The sequence below is a fragment of the Papaver somniferum genome, unplaced genomic scaffold, assembly GCF_003573695.1.
Source record: "Papaver somniferum cultivar HN1 unplaced genomic scaffold, ASM357369v1 unplaced-scaffold_10, whole genome shotgun sequence".
Lineage (NCBI taxonomy): Eukaryota > Viridiplantae > Streptophyta > Magnoliopsida > Ranunculales > Papaveraceae > Papaver > Papaver somniferum.
Genome location: NW_020618825.1, coordinates 6,230,711 through 6,249,781, shown reverse-complemented (window position 1 = coordinate 6,249,781; position 19,071 = coordinate 6,230,711). Strand labels below are relative to the sequence as shown.

General features: G+C 40.4%; 2 protein-coding genes across 2 annotated transcripts; both read right to left on the bottom strand.

The window, feature by feature from the left end:
• Positions 1–667: 667 nt before the first annotated feature.
• LOC113326230 (vinorine synthase-like) lies at positions 668–2,218 on the bottom strand. The gene has a single exon (XM_026573995.1). The coding sequence runs from the start codon at positions 2,216–2,218 to the stop codon at positions 668–670; it is 1,551 nt and encodes a 516-aa protein (XP_026429780.1).
• Positions 2,219–17,551: 15,333 nt separating this feature from the next.
• On the bottom strand, positions 17,552–18,676 carry LOC113326229 (protein ENHANCED PSEUDOMONAS SUSCEPTIBILTY 1-like). Its single transcript, XM_026573993.1, has one exon. It carries the CDS (start codon positions 18,674–18,676, stop codon positions 17,552–17,554), a length of 1,125 nt encoding a protein of 374 aa, XP_026429778.1.
• Positions 18,677–19,071: the final 395 nt, after the last annotated feature.

Below are 19,071 nucleotides of genomic sequence, written 5' to 3'. Positions count from 1 at the left end.
ATAATTTTGTTTGGATGTAAAAAAAGAAAAGTTAGGGTTTATATTTTGATTGGGTTTTGATTTTGGGGAAGAAGTATGATTATTATTAAAAAGACTAAGACATGTTTGGTAATTTTGGCTTTTCATTTGAGCTTAAATTTTTTGGGCTATTGTTAATAAAAGCGTGGGCAACATTTAAGAGAAGCCTAATGAAAATACACCGGTAAGTTTTCCGGATAACGAAAATGAACTAGTAAGTTTTTCATGTGTGAAAATTTCAACCCATCCTCTTATAGAGGTTGAATTGACTTAATATAATTTTAGATGTGCCAAAACTAGATCCTAAAATCTTAAAATATACCCTTTAGAGGTATTTTTGAAAAATTCTAAAAAGGAGGTGTATTTATTCAGTTTCCAACGAAGGGCGACAAACTTTAACGCGGATGTAGATTTTGAAAGTAGAATCAGAAGATAAAAAGGATTGAGACCACTGGAAAAAGACCAAAGACCTTAATTACAAATGCTCCATCACGAAACAAGAACCCAATGAAAGAAAAAACATACACCAACATCAGAAAATTAAGACAAGAACAACCTGCTGCCAACAATTAAACAAGACCTATAAACAAACACACGGGACATAAACCAAGGACAGCAAGGTCGAAACGTACGGTAGAAATGAAATCTCTTAAGAAGCAAATGTAAGGAGTTCTTCATGACGTTCAAATTCAACCATATCTTCCTCTTTCAAGCTTATCCATGCTTCTACCCCATCCCCAGAACTTGTATCGATAAACATAACACAATTCTTAAAAAGTAGTTTAGAAATGCTAGCCCAACTTGGTTTTCCCCAACCGAAGTCTGCTTCAAATATGGGGAACCTACACCAACTGCTGAACAGTAGTAAATCCGTGGTCTCATGATCAAATGTACCTTCCTTCAACATCTGATGCATCTTCATATGGTTGCATGAGGTTGCCAAGTTTCTTTTCATGGCATTCACGTGCTCACTGTCGACCAACTTTATGGAATCCTTAATCTTGGACACCAACTTCGGGTAGCATTGGTTTTGATCATGAAAACCGTTCCCGTTGTTATTAATACTACCACCAGTTAAGTTACGGGGTATTTCTGCGATGGCAGTATCGGTCATATTCCCGAAGCTATTGGCTGGCAACGGTGGAATCGTCCTAGTCCTCAAATTTATTGCAAATCCTGCTACGTACTGCACTTGCTTTGGAACAGAAACAACATTTACCGCATTGATAGGGCTGACAGCATCGTCTAGCTGCTTTACTTTGGATCGATGCACATCCATGAAACACATCAATATAAAAGATGTTAAAGCTTCAAATCGTGTAGGCAGCTGCTGCATGTTTTCGTCGTGCTTATCAACTTGATAATCTGATCCGTTACTGGTGTTCTTGGGGATGCACTTCTTCTTCAGTATAGCTATGCTAGAATCCTTGAACACAAATCTTTTAGTTACTATTTTTATTTTATCTGTCACAATTTGGATATCTGCGGTATCAATTTCTTTTTTGTCGCTGGTGTTTGTTGGTGGGAATATGGAGGAAAGTATGTAACAAGGCTTACCAGTTGCTGCAACCTTTAGTTTATCGTCATGAGTACCAGAAGCACCTCGAGCTGTGGTTGCCCAGTCATTCACAAAATTAACGAAGGAAAATGCATCAACTAACTTGTGTGAGTAGGAGAAACAGATGACTGTTCCACCACAATCAAAGACATTGACTTGGATTTTTAAGAGAGCTTTGGAGTTCAAGTGTAGTATCCCTCTCCTAAACGCTGACCCGGTCCCTCCATAAGGCTCATATGGTAGGAAGGGTTCCATAACCTCAATATCAGAATTGGCGAGTTGTATAATTTGAGAGACTACTCTGCCGACCACTTTGGCCTCGATGTACTCCACCCCTTCATCATTACACTCAACAGATTTGTCATCTTTTATCCTTCCAGCCAACGGATAGTATCTAGTTAAAGTCTCCCCTAAGGATTTCTTGAGAATATCACAGCGACGACGAGATGATACTGACAAGATCTTGTTCTCATCATCGCCTAGGCTGCTGTTATTGCTATCAAAGTTTGGATAGTAAAGGAGGTGATCGACATACAACGAAGGAAAAAGCTGATCTAAACTGGATAAGTTGTGGGTTCTAAGGTTATTGGGAGTTGGAAATAATGGTCTAATCAACTCTTTTGATACAATTTCAATCTTCATGGTGTATTGGTGTGTAAAGTTGTTTGTACTTTGAGAAACCTAAATTTAATGATGAAGATAAATAGATAATGTGGTGGATTCGGGAGATATATATTATAGTAGTTGAACATCGCAAATAAACCGACTGGAACACTTTACTCCTCTACATCAAACTAAAAAATAAGAAACGAAGACTGCGCCCATCTTTGACTTTCAAAGTGGGTGGTAGGATTAAGGCCGTCTGTGGCCTAACTACCCGCAGGTCCTGTACGAATTATAGGAATTATTTTATTTTTAATTAATACTAGGCGGCTTTTTAATTTTTAATTAGTACTTGGTGTCAACCTAGTACACCGGTAGTGATTCATGTTCAATTAAAGTTATGCCATTTTCATGGTTGGCAATTCTTGCCTCTCTACTACCATATGTTTTCCGGCTGTTTTTGACATTTGTTAGATTTAGTTTATACAACTTTGCTACATCCACTTTGAAGTGGTGCATTGAGAGGGGATGGGACGTCCTAAATGTCACCCTCTCTGTATTGGGATAAGGTTCAGGTATGAGTGAACCCACCCCTCTCACACGGTGCTGCATTTCAAAGTGTATTATTATTTTCGTAGTTTATATTAGCGTTATTATTATTTATAATATTTAATTGGGTGAAATACATGTATACCCTTGTTTTTATGAGCAATTTCAATTGCACTCTCCTGTTTGTTTGTTTTTTTTGCAAATGCTCCTGTCTGGACAATTTTTTTGAAAAATGGTTAATAGGGAAATATCCTTCAAATACACATGTTTGTACCCAGAAATATTTCCGGACACAAAATACAATCGATTTGGTGATGATGATCAGAACAAAGGTTTTACATAGAACATGCATAAATAGAAAGACACGGATTTAACATGGTTCGGCATGTTTTTCCTCCGTCCACGGATGAATCCCCATAAGGGGAGATATTTTATTGATGTATGGATTACAATGATTTTTGATCCCTTCTAGGGTTTGCTAGTATATTTTCATCTATCAGACGTGTCCTTTTTAGGGTTATAAGTTCCCTTATTTATATTGTTCAATATCTGGGTTAAACCCTAATTTCGAGATAAAATTCATATGGAAGTAATTTGTTCAGCAATTCATCCAAAAACTTCCAAAATCTTCTTCTAAGGTTCTTGCACTGGATCGATGGAAACATGCTAAATTGGCATGGGCTTGCGGGTTTGACCAACAACCTTGACTTTGACTAACATGGTTCACTTTCCCTCTTGACTGCGGCTATCGATCTTTGACTGGCAGACTGCCTTGATTGGAGACATGGTTGGAGACATGATGACATCATAACTGGCACATGGATGGAGGCTGGATGACATCATAATTGGCAACATCGATGGAGGCAGGATGATAGCCGGCTGAGTACTTGCCTGGAAACTAGTTGGAAGTGCGACTGATAACTTGGCTGGATGCTAGTTGGCAGCACCGCTGGCAACATGACTGGAAATTGGTTGGTAGCACCGCTGGAAACATGGTTGGAAACTGGCTGGAAGCACCGTCGGCAATTTGGTTGGAAACTGGCTTGGAGCGCAACTGGCAACATGGCTTCGACTGTTGACTGATGGTTGACTTTGACCGTTGACCGGTGGTTGACTTTGTCCATTGACCGGTGGTTGATTTTGACCATTGATCAGTCAATGACTTTATGTAATACTAAGCAGGATGGTGGGCTACGTCGGTTGACTGGATAGTAGGCTTGGATGACAACTGAATAGTGGCCCAGACAATATTCTGGCCTAAAATGTGGCTATTTTGCTCATGGTACAAACGTCACCCCCTCTTAACCTCCAACTTGTTCCGGGGTTAAGAAGTTCGTTTTCCCTTTTGTATTGACAACCAATGATAAAATTCTCCCCCAAAAGTGAATTGTTATTGTAGAAGCGTAAAGCAAGTTGCCTTTGTTGTTTGTAGAAATCATAACCAAGACTCCCCCATGTGAGGTTATTGTGATTAAAAGATCGACGTCAGAAGTTAAGAACAAACTATTGTTGTAGATAAAACCTAGACTGAAGGATGAACTGGTGTGTAATGGAAGTAAAACACGTCCACGTCTCTGATCCTGGATAAGGCTTTGGCTTCCACCCATTTACTGAAGTAGTCCGTGGCTACTATCAAAAATCGTCTTTTCCCTGATCCTTCAATGAAAGGCCCCACGATATCTATGCCACATTTTGCGAATGGCACGGACTATCCAAAGAATTCAACGTTGTTGCTGGTGCATGTATCTTTTTAGCAAAACGCTGACATTCTTCACATCGTCGGGACATTCTTGCGGCATCTTGTACCATTGTGGGCCAGTAATATCCTTGCATTTTTTCTTTGTCGGCTAGTGATCTCATGCCGCTATGATTTCCTGCGTCACCATAATGGATGTCGTTTAGAATTCGATGCCCCTCTTTCCTGGATAAGCAGCGTAGTAACGGACCGAGGAAAGATTTCTTGTACAGGATTCCATCCCGAAGGTCGTATCTTCCTACTTTAGAGAGTATTTTCCTATTTAGTTTGTGATCCGCGGGTAAGGTTCCATCCTTGAGGAATGCATGGATCATCATTCTCCAATCATCTTCGTTGCTGAAATCTTCGTCTTGATTTTCTCTTAAAAGGATATCTTCTTCGTCAAAATCATCACGGATGTCTTCTCCCACCTGATCTTCGATATTTTCTTACACTGTATCTTGATTTGTAGCAAAGGAAAATTGTGTTGCAATCGAGGGTTCGTATACCCTTGTGATCTTGATAGCTTCAATACTCTTGTCCTTCAGCATGGATGATATATATGCTAGGGCATCCGCGTGCCTGAGATCCCTTCTGCATAAATGCCGGAATTGGATGTTCGGAATTTGTGATGCCAATGTTTGGACCAAGGCCATGTAAGCTGAGAGGGTGTCGTCGTACACATTGTACTCGAGCCCTATTTGCCGTATGACAAGTTGCGAATCACTTGTCAGTCTTACATCGGTTACCCCCATATTTATTATTAAGCGGAGGGCATGTACGACTGCCTCGTATTCGACGATGTTGTTAGTATGCTCTTTGAATTCTAATCTGAGTGCCTGTACGATCCTTTCTCCAGTTGGGGTGGTGATGACAATGCCTATTCCTGCCCCTTCCTTATATTTGGAACCATCGGCGAAGACTTCCCATTGTCTTTGACTCGCGGGTTCGAGGACATCAATTGGATCCTTGCTTTCTTCATCGGCTTCTGGTATTCCCTTAATCTCTTCGTCGTTGTCCAGGGGGAGGTCTGCTAAGAAATCCGCCAAAACTTGGGATTTTTGGGAATGCTGAATTTCATGAATGATGTTGAATTGGTCCAGGTGGGTGTTCCACTTGGCTATTCTGCCTACTTTTCCCGCGCTTTTGAGGACTGCTTCCAGTGGTGCTTTGCATGGGACGCGGATGAAGTGAGTTAGGAAATATGTTCTCAGCTTTTGAGTAGCCCACACCAATGCCAGGATAAGTTGTTCGATCTTCGTGTAGTTCATTTCCGCAGAATTGAGGGTTTTACTGACATAATAGATAGGCTGTTCTATCTTCGTATTGGTTTTGACCAACACTGCGCTAACTGCGTCTTCTGTCGCTGCTATGTACAATGCCAAAACCTCATCAGGCGTCCTCTGCAGGATTGGAATTGAATCCAGGTGTTCTTTGATTTTTTGGAAGGCTTCTTCGCATTTTGCGGTCCATTCAAACTTACTCCCTTTTTTGAGAATATTGAAAAAATGTTTGCATTTGTCCGAGGATCGGGCAATAAATCTGCCCAAGGCTGCTATGGACCCATTGCGCTTCTGCACTTCTTTTAAATTCTTCGGGGATGGCATTTCTACTATGGCCTGAATCTTCGCTGGGTCTACCTCAATGCCCTTTTTTGTTACCAGATATCCGAGGAATTTCCCTGAGGTGACACCGAAAGTGCATTTTTCTGGATTTACTTTCATGTGATGTTTCCTCATTGCTTCGAAGATATCTCTCAGATCCTGGTGGTAATCTTTGCGCAGCTTACTTTTGACGAGCATGTCATCAACGTAGACCTCTAAGGTACGTTGCCCCTGCGTTTCGAAGTCCAAAGGGCATTCTAGTGTAGCAATAAAGGCCATGTGGGGTGTAGAATGCTGTGTGTAGTTGATCTTCTTCTGCCAGGGCTACTTGGTTGTAGCCAGAATATCCATCCATGAATGACAGCTCTTCGTATCCTTCTACTGCTTCAACCAGATGATCTCTGCTTGGCAGGGGATAGCTATCCTTTGGACATGCCTTGTTGAGGTTAGTAAAATCGATGCATATCCTAACCCCTCCATTTTTCTTAGGAACGACGTCCATGTTGGAGATCCATGTAGGGTACTTGACTTCCTTGATGAACCCTGCTTCTAGTAGTTTCCGAAGTTATTTTTCCACTTCCTTATGATACTCCGGTACAACTTTTCTTATTTTCTGTCTGAAAGGTGGCGTGCCTGGTTTGATGCGCAGCTCGTGTTGGATTATTTTCGGATCAATCCCTGGCATATCTCCTAGCTTCCAGGCGAATACATCCGCGTATTCTTTAAGTAATTTGGTTAAGGAATCTTCTCTTCTTTCGTCCATTATGGTCCCTACTTTAATCATCTTCAGGTTTTCTTCCGTTCCTATGTTGATTTCTTTTACGGGCTCTAATGGTGTGAGCACCGGCTTCGGATCCCCGAAGACGGGGACGTTCTTTGATTGCTATTTGGTATGTTTTTGTCCTTCGTTGGCTGCTGAAGTACCTGTTTCTGTGTTTAGGACATTATCATCTTTTGTCAAACCCCTCCCTGTGGTTTCCTTGAGGAACAGGTCTATGGCCTTTTCTTTCGCGGCTTCTTTATTTTTATTTCTTCGGGTTTTTCGCTGCTCTTCTTGTTCGCTGTTGATACGATCCTGAGTGGTTTGGCACTCTTTTGCAGAGACCCGATCTCCCTTGATTTCCATCACTCCCTCAGGTGTAGGGAATCTGAGATATTGGTAGTAAGTTGCCTCCACTCCTTTGAGTTTATGTAACCACTTTCGTCCAATAATGGAGTTATAGGGGGATGGGGAGTCAACCACGCTGAATCGTGTTTCTACTTTCATGGGTCCGGCGTTAACCTGCAACACGATATCTCCCAATGGCTTCGTGGGTGCTCCATTGAATCCGTAGATGGTGTAATAAGAGGTCATTAGCTGTTCATCATGGAGCTTCAATCGTTTGAATGCGTCTTAGAATAGAACGTTCACTGAGCTCCCCCGTCTATGAGGATCTTTTTGAGGTTACATCCATCCACTGGTAGTGTTAGGACCAAGGGATCGTTATGATCTTCCATATCTTCTTCGATATCTTCAGCATCGAAGATAATAGGTGCGTCCATCCACTCTTCGTGTTCTTCCACCTCTACACCATCAATCTTATATAATTCGCAGTGGTCTTCGAACTGCTTCCGTAGCCTCTTTCCTATCTGTGCTGTAAGGGAGGGCCCTGCGGCTTCGGAACACGAGATGGTGTTGATTGTGCGGTTTACCTCTGGAAGTTGGACTGTCTTGGTCCGTTTGGATCTATCCTCGGCGACCTCCTTTCGTATGTAATGTTTGAGTTCGCCAGTATCAATCAGTTTTTGGATCATTATTTTGAGGTTTTTGCATTTCTCGGTCTGGTGTCCATTGAAGCAGTGATATTCACAGTAATCTTTAGACTTCTCGGTTCTTGGGGGATGTTTTCCCTTAGATCATGGCCACTCCAAATTTCCCCTTCCTTTGATCTCTTGCAAGATCCGAGCATAGCTAGTATTGAGCTTCGTGTAAACTTGATCTTCGAATTTTCGATCGTCTTTTCGTCGTTCATCTCTTCGTTCCTTCCTATCTTCGTGACGCTGTTCCACTGAGCTATTTCTTTTGGCTCCATTGGTTTGTTCTGGGGAATTGGTACGGTGAGAACTCTGTGTGTGTGCCCTCGGGTTCTCACGCTGGATTTCTTCAAGACGAGCGTACTTTTCAATAATTATTCGAAGATCTCCTTCTGTCTTAGGCACGCTTCCATGAATCTCAACAAATAGTAGACTCATTCGGTCTAATCCCCACTTGTAGCAGTTTATACTTACTACTGGGTCCACACTCCCTATGGCTTGGCAGATCTTGTGCCATCTATTAGTGTATTCCCTCGTGTTTTTCTTGTAGCCAATTTCCAGAGAAAAAAGCTTATCCATTCCAGTGTTGACAGCTTTATTGTACATGTATGTCCTCAGAAATTTCTCTGCGAGTTGATCGTAGGAGTTGATGGAATCAGGTGGTAGGTTGTCAAACCAAGACAAAGTCGATCCCTTCAGACTTGACGAAAAATATCTACAGAGGACGGCGTCGTTCTGACTCCATCGGGCTAAGATACGGTTATAATACCGGATATGTACCGCGGGATCACTGGATCCGTCGTAGCATTCAAAAGTTGGGACAGGGCACTTTAACGGAATGGTGGTATTTTCCAGGCGATGAGTTAGGGGCGTGGAGTTAGCTTCTTTCATCACCTCTTCGAGCCTTCCTCCGCCTTGTCTGGCTTTTAACTGTTTGATCTCAGCCATCATATCATCGCGCAACTCCTCCATTGCGCGGTAATATCCCATGTTCTCATGCTCAGTTGAGCGTTTCTTTCTTCGATCTTCGCTGTCATAATAATCTAACTCTTCGGTGGCATATTCCGGATCTGATGCGCTGCTTCCCCTGGCGTCATTTGATAGGATGACTCTTCGGTCACGATTGGGATCTGGTGCTTTAGAATTTGCTTCGCCCAGTTGTTGGCTAGTCTTCGTTCTTTGGGAAATCTTATCTTTCAAGTCTTGGTTCTCCCTGGCCAGAAGAGGTACGGCATCTGCATAGACCTGCTGGCTCTTTTTCAATTCTTAGAGCTCTACCATCAGTCGGTGGGATTGGTTTGATCCCTGATTGGGAGTTCCGTCTGATACCCCTACGGCCACAGTTCCCCCTTCGTCTAAAGTGTGTATTAAGGGTGGCCGAGGATCTGCTTCAATCGTTGATATCTCCAAATTTGGTCCCCTCGGTTGAATTTCCGCCCGTGGTCCTAAAAGCACTGGTATGGTTTGATTCTGACCGTTGGTTGACGGCATTCCGAAGATTGGTGGATGTGCGGGCTGATGCGTCATGGATTCTGCTACCCCTTCTTTTTGTTGATGGATTTGTCTTGGGACCCAAGTCTTGTTTGCTTCTGTATTCTGGGGGGCCACAACATTCTTCGTGGCTGCTGCTTTGAGGGCCGCGGCTGCTATGGAGTTAGTGTTCATAGGTGAAGTGATTTACGCAGCATCCTGCCTCTGAGCAGTTGTTTTAGGTTTGTCTCCTTTCTTCTTGCTTCGGGTCATGACCGAGGTAACCTCGGTGTCTCCTTTAATGAGGCTTTGGTTTTTCCTTCCTCTAGTATCTTCTCCATGTTTAATCCTTTCCTGCATAGGGAAATAAATAAGGAGAACCAAAGATATCCACGAGGATAGGGTTAGCGTCATTCGTATCCGCAAGACTATTGGAATAGAAGGAAATGAGTTGCCCAAGGGCCCTTAATAGAAGAGAAATGCAAAGATTTCATGGGTCTAGTTTTTGAAATAAAAATCTTTTAATAAACGATCATGAATCTTGTTTTCAGACTAATTTTGAAAAAGAACTCTTGAAAAGGCAGATCTGTCACGAGGACTCACGACTCTGGATTATTAAGTCTTAGTTGGAGAAAACACCTCACATGAAAATCGGTGATAGATAGCCGCGGGTTTGTCTGCTTTGAAAAGGTGTTTGTGAAAATGAAGAACATGAACCCAAAAAATAAAAAAGGTTTTGAAGACACGCTGAACCCATAAAAGGGGACAACCACAGTGCGCGTTCTAAGGTGAAATCACATGATAAGATAAATCTTTTACCGGGACAGAGTCCCTGTTTCTAGCGCCAAATTGTGAACACATAAATCACGTGGCCATCCAAGTGTTCACAAACAAGTATTCTCAAACAGTACTCACATACGTCCTAATTCTAGAATCATACATCGTATACCTAATGGGACGATTATATCGATTCATCGACTCAAATCCTTCGTGCTTGTCATTGTCTAGTCGAATATTATCACAAATAATGCTCGTGCAAGGAGATAAATCATGAAATAAGTAAAAATATAAAACATATGAAGTTTAATGCAGAATGTAAGATGCAGAAATGTAAATGAGACAGATTTACGTGGTTCGGCACTAAGGCCTACGTCCACGGGGTTTGGTGTATCACTATGTACTGAATGGTTACAAAGATAGTCGAATGACTTTAGAATATACATGGGTCTGCGGAAGTAAATGGATCACTTACTCTTCCTATTTCTCTCTCTTATATTCTCCTCTAATTGCTCTCCAAAATGGTCTGCCCCTTCTCTCTTAGTGGAGAGGGGTATTTATAGGGAAGGAATGCGGGTCCCATCTCTGAGATGCCGTTGTAATCTAATCTTCTTGTGCTTTGTGCCTTTTACGCAGAGGTCTTCGGCGCATGCCGCGGCCTGAGATTGAATACGAAGGGTTGTCCTTGCTTCTTCCACGAGCTGATCGACACGTGTATATATCTTTGGTATTTAATGCGGGTAGATGGATGTCTGCTCGTGTCAGACAAGTGTCTCTTTGTATGGTCACATCCGTGTCAGCCAAACCTCCTCTCGGTCGTTGATCTGGGATCCTCCTAGGGATTTGGTTTGTTAATACCCAAGGGGTATTATCTGGTGCTCCTCTGAGCCATCATGCCTCTGTGGTCCTCTGCCCCTGACCGTCAGATCTACTGACCAATGGCATCCTGTTTGCTATCATGTTTTGATGTCTCGCTTCGCATGCCTTCCACGTGTCTCTTTTATGTACACGTGGAGGATGATGAAAGGTGTACCTACAAATGTGTCATGCCACGTGCTTATCCGTGCCGCATGTTGCAATGTGCCGATTAGTCAAACCCATCCCGTCCCATGAAACTGACGTGTCGTGCCGTGTTGGGCTGTGCTGTGCTCATATTTTAGAGTGTTGTGCTGGGCTGTGCTCATGCTGGCACAATCGAATTTACACCTCTAACTGTAGCTGCAACCAAAAAGTTTGGAGCTATTTTTTGACTGCCATTGACCAGGTTTTGCCTCCCTCCTATTCCTGCGCTTTCTCTAAAATATAAATTTCAATAAATTAACAGGCCGTGAAAAGATCTTTGCAAGTGTCTATATGATGCTTTTATGTGGTCGATCTGACTTAAGAAGAACGAAAGGTCTTCTAATAAAAAAGAAAAGCCTCTGGAAGCAATTACCATTGAACCAGAGATTAAAGTTTTTCCATGGGCTGAATATATATTGTCTTTGATGACATTATTGTAAATTGGATATCAAAATTTTTCAATCCACCATATCTTTTTTTTTTTCAATCCTCCGCAGTTTTTTTCTTGCCATTGGGGTGTTCTAGTTTACTTCGGTTCTCATTTTTAACTTTTGGGATGTGCCCTTTTTCACAATATTTTCCTTCTTGATTTATATCATTATCTTTGCCAATCAAAAAAAAAATGTAGTCATTGGCGGCCATTCTATACTCATTTTGTATATTCTAGCTACCATTGTAGAAAACTTTGTTTGCCTAACTAGAAGCTAGGTGGCTTCTCCAATATGTTGTCAAGCATTCCCATTGGAATTGTCCTGAATGTGTATATAGTTTGGGTTGGAGAGATTTGCAGAAGTTTTGGTGGGATATAATTATTCTCTCCCACTGTAACTGACAAGAAACTTGGGCAAACTACACCACTACTATGCGGTACTTTGGAAAAGGAGATTATTTATAGTTTCATTTATTTGAACTTAAAACAAAATTGTTAACATGATAAAGCTTCCATGAATTCGGCATCATCTTCCATGGCCTTAAAGACCCCAAATGGAAGGCAAATTTCAATGTTAATACTTCCTTCAACTGGTCCTCGACTAATGTGGAACAAGGTAAAAGAAAGCAATACTAGATTGCTATAAGAAAGAAGAGAAGAGAATTCAAGCAAGAAGAGAAAGATAAGTTTTGTGTTTAATAATTTGATTGAGTAATAGATGGATCTTACAAGACTTAATCTAGCCTTTATATAGGCTTGAAGAATAACTAAATTAGGAAACAGAAAACTAAAAGGAAATCTAAAAGAATCCTAAAAATAAGAAAGACTGAAACTAGGAAACCATGGAAGCCAAACCTCTAAGAGGAATCTTCTGGAATTGTAGTATGCCCTGCATCAGTCCCCCCTTCTAGAGTAAAACTCTTCCTCGAGTTGTCCAAACGAACCAGAAGTTCAATGTCACCATGAAACGTAAAAATCTCTTGAACATTAAATGTGTTGGAGATATTCCAATCATTTGGTAGATCAATAACATAAGCATTATCATTGATCTTCTTTAAAACCTTGAAAGGACCATATTTCTTCATCTTGGTTTTGTTATAAGTACCCACTGGAAATCTCTCTTTTCTTAGATGTATCATCACGAGCTCCCCTTCATTGAAGGTTTTAAACCTCTTGTGTTTATCAGCATCCTCTTTATATTTAGAATTGGACTTCTCCAGTTTAGATTTTACTTCATTATGTAATTCAGTTGCTTTGTCTACAAAAGAGTCGGCTGCAGTGTTTGTACTCTGTGTGGTGGGTAAGGCTACCAAATCAAGAGTATGATTAGGTACTTTAGAGTACACAATCTCAAATGGAGTTTTCCCAGTAGAACGATTCACAGAAGTGTTGAAAGCAAATTCCATATGTGGCAATAACACATCCCACTTCTTACTATTATCCAGGCACTTAGCTCTAATCAAATTCCCAAGTGATCTATTAACAACCTCATTCTGTCCATCAGTTTGCGGATGTGAAGTTGTGCTGAATTGTAGAACTGTGCCTAAGCGCATCCATAAACTTTTCCAGAAATAACTCAAAAATTTGGTATCTCTGTCAGAAGTTATAGACTTTGGAACCCCATGCAATCTTACTACTTCTTTAAAGAACAAAGAAGCAACATTAGAAGCGTCAGTTGATTTCTTTCAAGCCAGGAAGTGAGCCATTTTAGAGTAACGATCAACTACGACCATAACAGAATCATTACCTCTAGCAGTACGAGGTAAACCAAGTATAAAATCCATACTTATATCAACCCAAGGTGCATCAGGAACTGGTAAAGGAGTATACAACCCGGTATTTTGAATTGTACCCTTTGCTCTCTGACAGACCATGCATTTTTGTACGAACTTTTGTACATCACGTTTCAAAGATGGCCAGAAATATCTTTCTTCAATCAGGGCAATGGTTTTATCTCTCCCAAAATGACCACCAAGACCACTGCCATGTAATTCTCGCATAAGATGTAAACGTAAAGACCCTTGAGGAATACATAATCGATTCCCTTTAAAAAAAAACCTTCTTGTATAAGAAAATCATCAACCCCATGAGTTTGAGAACTGCATTGATCCCATAGTTTGCCAAAATCTTCATCTTCTGGATAAATGTCTTTGATATAGTCAAATGCATAACTCTCATTACGAATTGTAGTTAATAGATGACTTCTTCTACTTAAGGCATCACAACTTGATTCAATTTCCACTTTTATGTCTCACGGAGAAAGTGTATTTGTTGAGTGTGGAAAGCCATCGATCATGCATTCTGTTAACTTTAGCAGAAGTATTCAAAAACTTCAAAGCATGGTTGTCAGTGTTGACAAAAATTCCCTATGTATAAGATAAGTATGCCACTGCTTAAGAGATTGAACAAGAGCCAATAACTCTAATTCATATGTAGACCATTTTTGTGCATCTGAATTCTTCTCACTGTAATATGCAATTGGATGACCCTCCTGTGATAATACTGCACCAATACCAACAACAGATGCATCACAATCTATTTCAAAAGGCTTGTTGAAATTCGGAAGTGCAAGAATTGGTGCCGTACAAAGCTTTTCTTTAAGAAGAATAAAGCTTTTATCCATTGCTTCCGTCCACTCAAACTTCTCCTTCTTGAGACAGTCAGTCAAAGGTGCAGAAATAGAGCTAAAGTTCTTCACAAATCTTCGATAGAAAGAAGCCAAACCATGAAAACTACGAACATCACGAATAGAAGTAGGAACTGGCCAATCTTCAATTGCTTGAACTTTAGAAGGATCGACATGAATACCATCAGTAGAAATCACATATCCCAAAAATGTTACTGAAGAAGCCATGAAGGTACACTTCTTCAAATTAACATATAAAGAGTTGTCAGCAAGAACTTGAAACACTTGTGAAAGATGTTGGAGGTGTTCTGGCTCACTGCGACTAAAAATTAGTATGTCATCAAAATAGACAATAAAAATTTACTGAGAAAGGGTTGGAGAACCTGATTCATAAGTCGCATAAAAGTACTAGGTGCATTAGATAACCCAAATGGCATGACCAGCCATTCATATAAACCTTCACGTGTCTTGAATGCTGTTTTCCACTCATCTCCACCTCGAATGCGTATTTGGTGGTAACCACTGCGTAAATCCAACTTAGTAAAAATAATAGAGCCCGACAGTAAATCAATCATATCATCAATACGCGGGATCGGAAATCTATAAGGAATGGTGATGCGATTTAATGCTCTGCAATCGATACACATCCTCCATCCATTGTTTTTTTACTAACCAAGAAGGCAGGACTGGCACAAGGACTGTTGCTAGGTCGTATCAAACCCTTTGTAAGCAAATCATTTACCTGTCCCTGTAATATCTCATGCTCAGCAGGACTCAAGCGATAGTGTGCTTGGTTTGGTAAAGAGGCTCCAGGAATAAAATCGATGCAGTGTTGAATATTCCGTAAAGGAGGTAATGCAGTTGGTAGTTCATCTGGAAATAAAACATTATATTGAAATAATAAGGGCTTCACCTTTGCAGGCAACTCAATCATAGGCTTAGAATCTTCATGGGAATGTAAAGAATGTTGTGGGTGCAAAGAACGAATAACAGTGGCTACGACAGCATCAGTCTGCGCACAAGAGTTTGAAGTGGAATTGGATGGACTAAGAACCTTGGTTTTCCCATTATGAACAAAAGTGTAAGTATTCTCGAATCCATTGTGAACCGCGTGAAGATCGTATTGCCAAGGTCTGCCAAGAAGAAGATGGGTTGCCGTCATATTAATGACATCACATAGAACTGTGTCTTCATAACCCTCAAAAGAGAATGAAACATAACACTGAAGAGTAATCTTCTGTGTGCTAGAGGCATTAACCCATCCCACAGTGTAAGGTTCTGGATGAGAAGTTACTGGTAGTTCAAGCTTCTTAACTACGTGATCAGCAATATAATTATCCACACTGCCACTATCAATTATCATCTTGCAGATTTTACCCCCAATATAACATCTTGATTTAAAAATACTGTGTCTCTGAGACTTTCATTGTTGAGTAAGAAATAATGGACGAATCATCCCAACAAACTCGTCGTCATCACCAGGTGAGTCTTCATCTTCGAACTCATTAAGCGCACCAGTGACTTCATTAATGAACTGAGGTTCACCAATCAAAGCATTGAATTTCCGACAATCACTAGAAGTGTGCCCCGATTGCTGACATTTATTGCACTTATCTCCACGAAATTTTGTATAAGCATTATTAGCTCGCTGTTGCGGTGGAAATTGTTGTTGCCTGTTATGAAACCGATTCCCTGTAGTAGGAGGAGTTGGTTGCAGAGAGTGAGACTGCTGACCCGGCTGAAGATCAACTGGATTGGCTAAGATAGGTGTAGCCAGAGGTGGAGTATAAGGCACAATATGGCTAGGTTGTCGATGTGAATGGCTAACATCATCATAAGGAGGCCTGGGAATATTCAAAACAGTATCTGGAGAAAAGTTTTGAGATGAATTGGTACCCCTGTAAGTATTTTGATAACGCCCTTGTCTGGATGGATAAATCCTAGAAGAACGAATAAGACGATTTTCTATCTTAATAGCTTGCTGCACAGCTTCGACCATAGTGAAAACTGAGTGAGTCATACCATTTTGTATTAATCTATTCAGTCCCTCAATGAATCTTGCAACTAACTGTTCTTCAGATTCTTTGAGTTGATTTCGTGCGACCAAATTATAAAAATCTGACACATATTCTTCAACAGTTCGTGCCCCCTGCTGAATGTTTTGTAATTTGATGAAAAGTTGCTGCATAAAGTCTCTAGGTAAGAACTTATCCCTGATCAAAGTTTTCATACGTTTCAAAGTACGTATTTTCGGTTTGTTAGCGTTTCTACGATCATCACAGATCTTATCCCACCAAGCTGCAGCTCCTCCTTTGAGTTTGTATGTCACAAGTTTAACCTTAGAATCTTCAGGGACTTCCATGAATTCGAAAAAAGCTTCTACCTTAAAGAACCAATCAGTTAGTTCTTCAATACGAAAATTTCCAGAGAAGTTAGGAATATCAGCTTTTAGTTTATATTCTGGTAAAGAACTGTAAGGGTTGTGACCAGTTTTTAAACGTCGTTCTTCAATCCAATTCTTCTCTAGATCGTTCTCACGTTCATCTTCATCATCAGTGTCAAGTGCAGGAGAAACTATCTTCTTCTTTGAATGACCTATGAAACCTTCATATGGTTTCTTAATGTTTAAAGTACGCAATACATCTTCAGGTACTTCATTATTCTGTAAAAACTGAAGTATATCTTCTTTAGTTTTTCCTTCTAAGTCTACAAGCTCAGGCATATCCAAATCTAGATTTATATGTTTTGCAACCTTCAAAAGTTGATTCTGCATGGTTTCAAGCTTGGTATCTCTTAACCCTAATTTGTCCTCCATGGACTTCTCAAGAGCTTTAGTAATGTTTTTTTTCAAAATCTCGGTATGAGATTTGATGAGAGCTTCGATTGCTGCTAGAGTAACTGGTTGAGCAGTCATATTATTTTTTTTTTTTTTTTGTATACGAAAAGGAAAAAAAGGACTGAAAGGTGTTGCGGAAGCGATGTAAAGGATCAAGTTATAGGATAAAAACCTAAAACTAAGCAGTTGATACCAACTAATGTGGAACAAGGTAAAAGAAAGCAATACTAGATTGCTATAAGCAAGAAGAGAAGAGAATTCAAGCAAGAAGAGAAAGATAAGTTTTGTGTTTAGTAATTTGATTGAGTAATAGATGGATCTTACAAGACTTAATCTAGCCTTTATATAGGCTTGAAGAATAACTAAACTAGGAAACAGAAAACTAAAAGGAAATCTAAAAGAATCCTAAAAATAAGAAAGACTGAAACTAGGAAACCATGGAAGCCAAACCTCTAAGCGGAATATTCTGGAATTGTAGTATGCCCTGCATCATCGACTCACAGTAATTATTCCATAAACATATTTTCCATTTCTACCGGTTTTTACTGCACTAGGGCGTCCCCAACCGAAATCGTTCCCGTACTTACTGAACCATTGGAAACTCCTAGCTAACAACATAATATCCATAATTCCATTATCATCACCATAACTTGGTATAGAAGGTTTCTCTACCCATGATTCGAAAAAACTTCGACTCTTTTCATAATTGTGCGAGTTAACCACCTCATTCAATGAAGCTGCCAAGAAACCAAATCCCTTGTCGAGCAGCATGCCTTCCTTCACGAGTATATCACCCCCGATTAATGAGTTGCCAAAATATGCTTCTGTCAACGGTGGAATCAGCTTGGTTCTGTTATTCATGAAAAGTGCAATTAAAATTTGCCGGTTTTCACCATGGTCTTTAGCTAAACAGAACCTAGCGCGTATTACCGCTGTCCAAACATGAGCTAATAGTTCCTGTAAAGAAGAGATTTCGCTGCTTTGCTTTGCTTCTGGATTCAGCTCTAAAGCCTTTGCTTTCAATTTTGCAATGCTTGGTTTAGTGAAGCGAAAACATTCCTCTACAAGACATTCAAGCGGTGGAACTTCAGCATTTCCGGTATTCCTTACTACTGAAAACTTCTCAGCAAATGAGAACGGAAGACGGATAGGACAATCTGTTTCCTTGATAAACCAGCGCTCAAAAACCGGAGGAGGATATGAAGTATGGTCACCCGAAGATCTAGAGATAGGTGACCAAGGATTAATGAAATGCCAAATTGATGCACCATCACATACAGAATGATTTGCACTGCACCCTATAAAAAGGGCACCATCGCTCAGCTCAGTTACCTGAACAGAAAGTAAAGGATGTGATTGACCTTCGTAGTTAAATACCCCATTGAAGGGAATTAATGAATCGATTATGCTTTGAGGAACAAAGGTTGGAGAGAGGATGTCCTCAGCGGATATCTCTGCGGTGGCATGGATGAACTCTACACCCTCAATGTTGCAGTTGATATAGACAGAGATGGTGTTATCATGTTTTTCAATAGCAAGACGACCGGCAAGAGGAAAGAACTGATCAAGTGTAGATGACAAAGAAGTTTTGAGGCGACTTATCATTTGGTCCATCTTCCTTTTGTTGTTGCTTGGGTAGTGATTGTGAATTCGTGAAGATAAGGCCCTTTTGCATATATGTACCACTTAGAAATACCAATTCAAAAGGGATTCAAATCAATTCGTTGATAATTATCCGTTTCTTCACCAATGTAACTAGCTGGTCGGACTTCGGTTGTTGAGACACAGCGAACGTCTTTAGCAGAACTCATTCTAGTACTATGTGCTAGCTAAATGTTATTACATGGATGTTAAAACAGCTCCAATGTTGGAATCTTATATACACTCTTAGAATCAGCTACTCATAACATATACAGTGAATGTTAAAACTCTGTATGGTCACGTCTCTTGTCTAATAATAGTTCATGAATAAATAAATAAAATATTCATAACCTACTTTCTTGACGGTT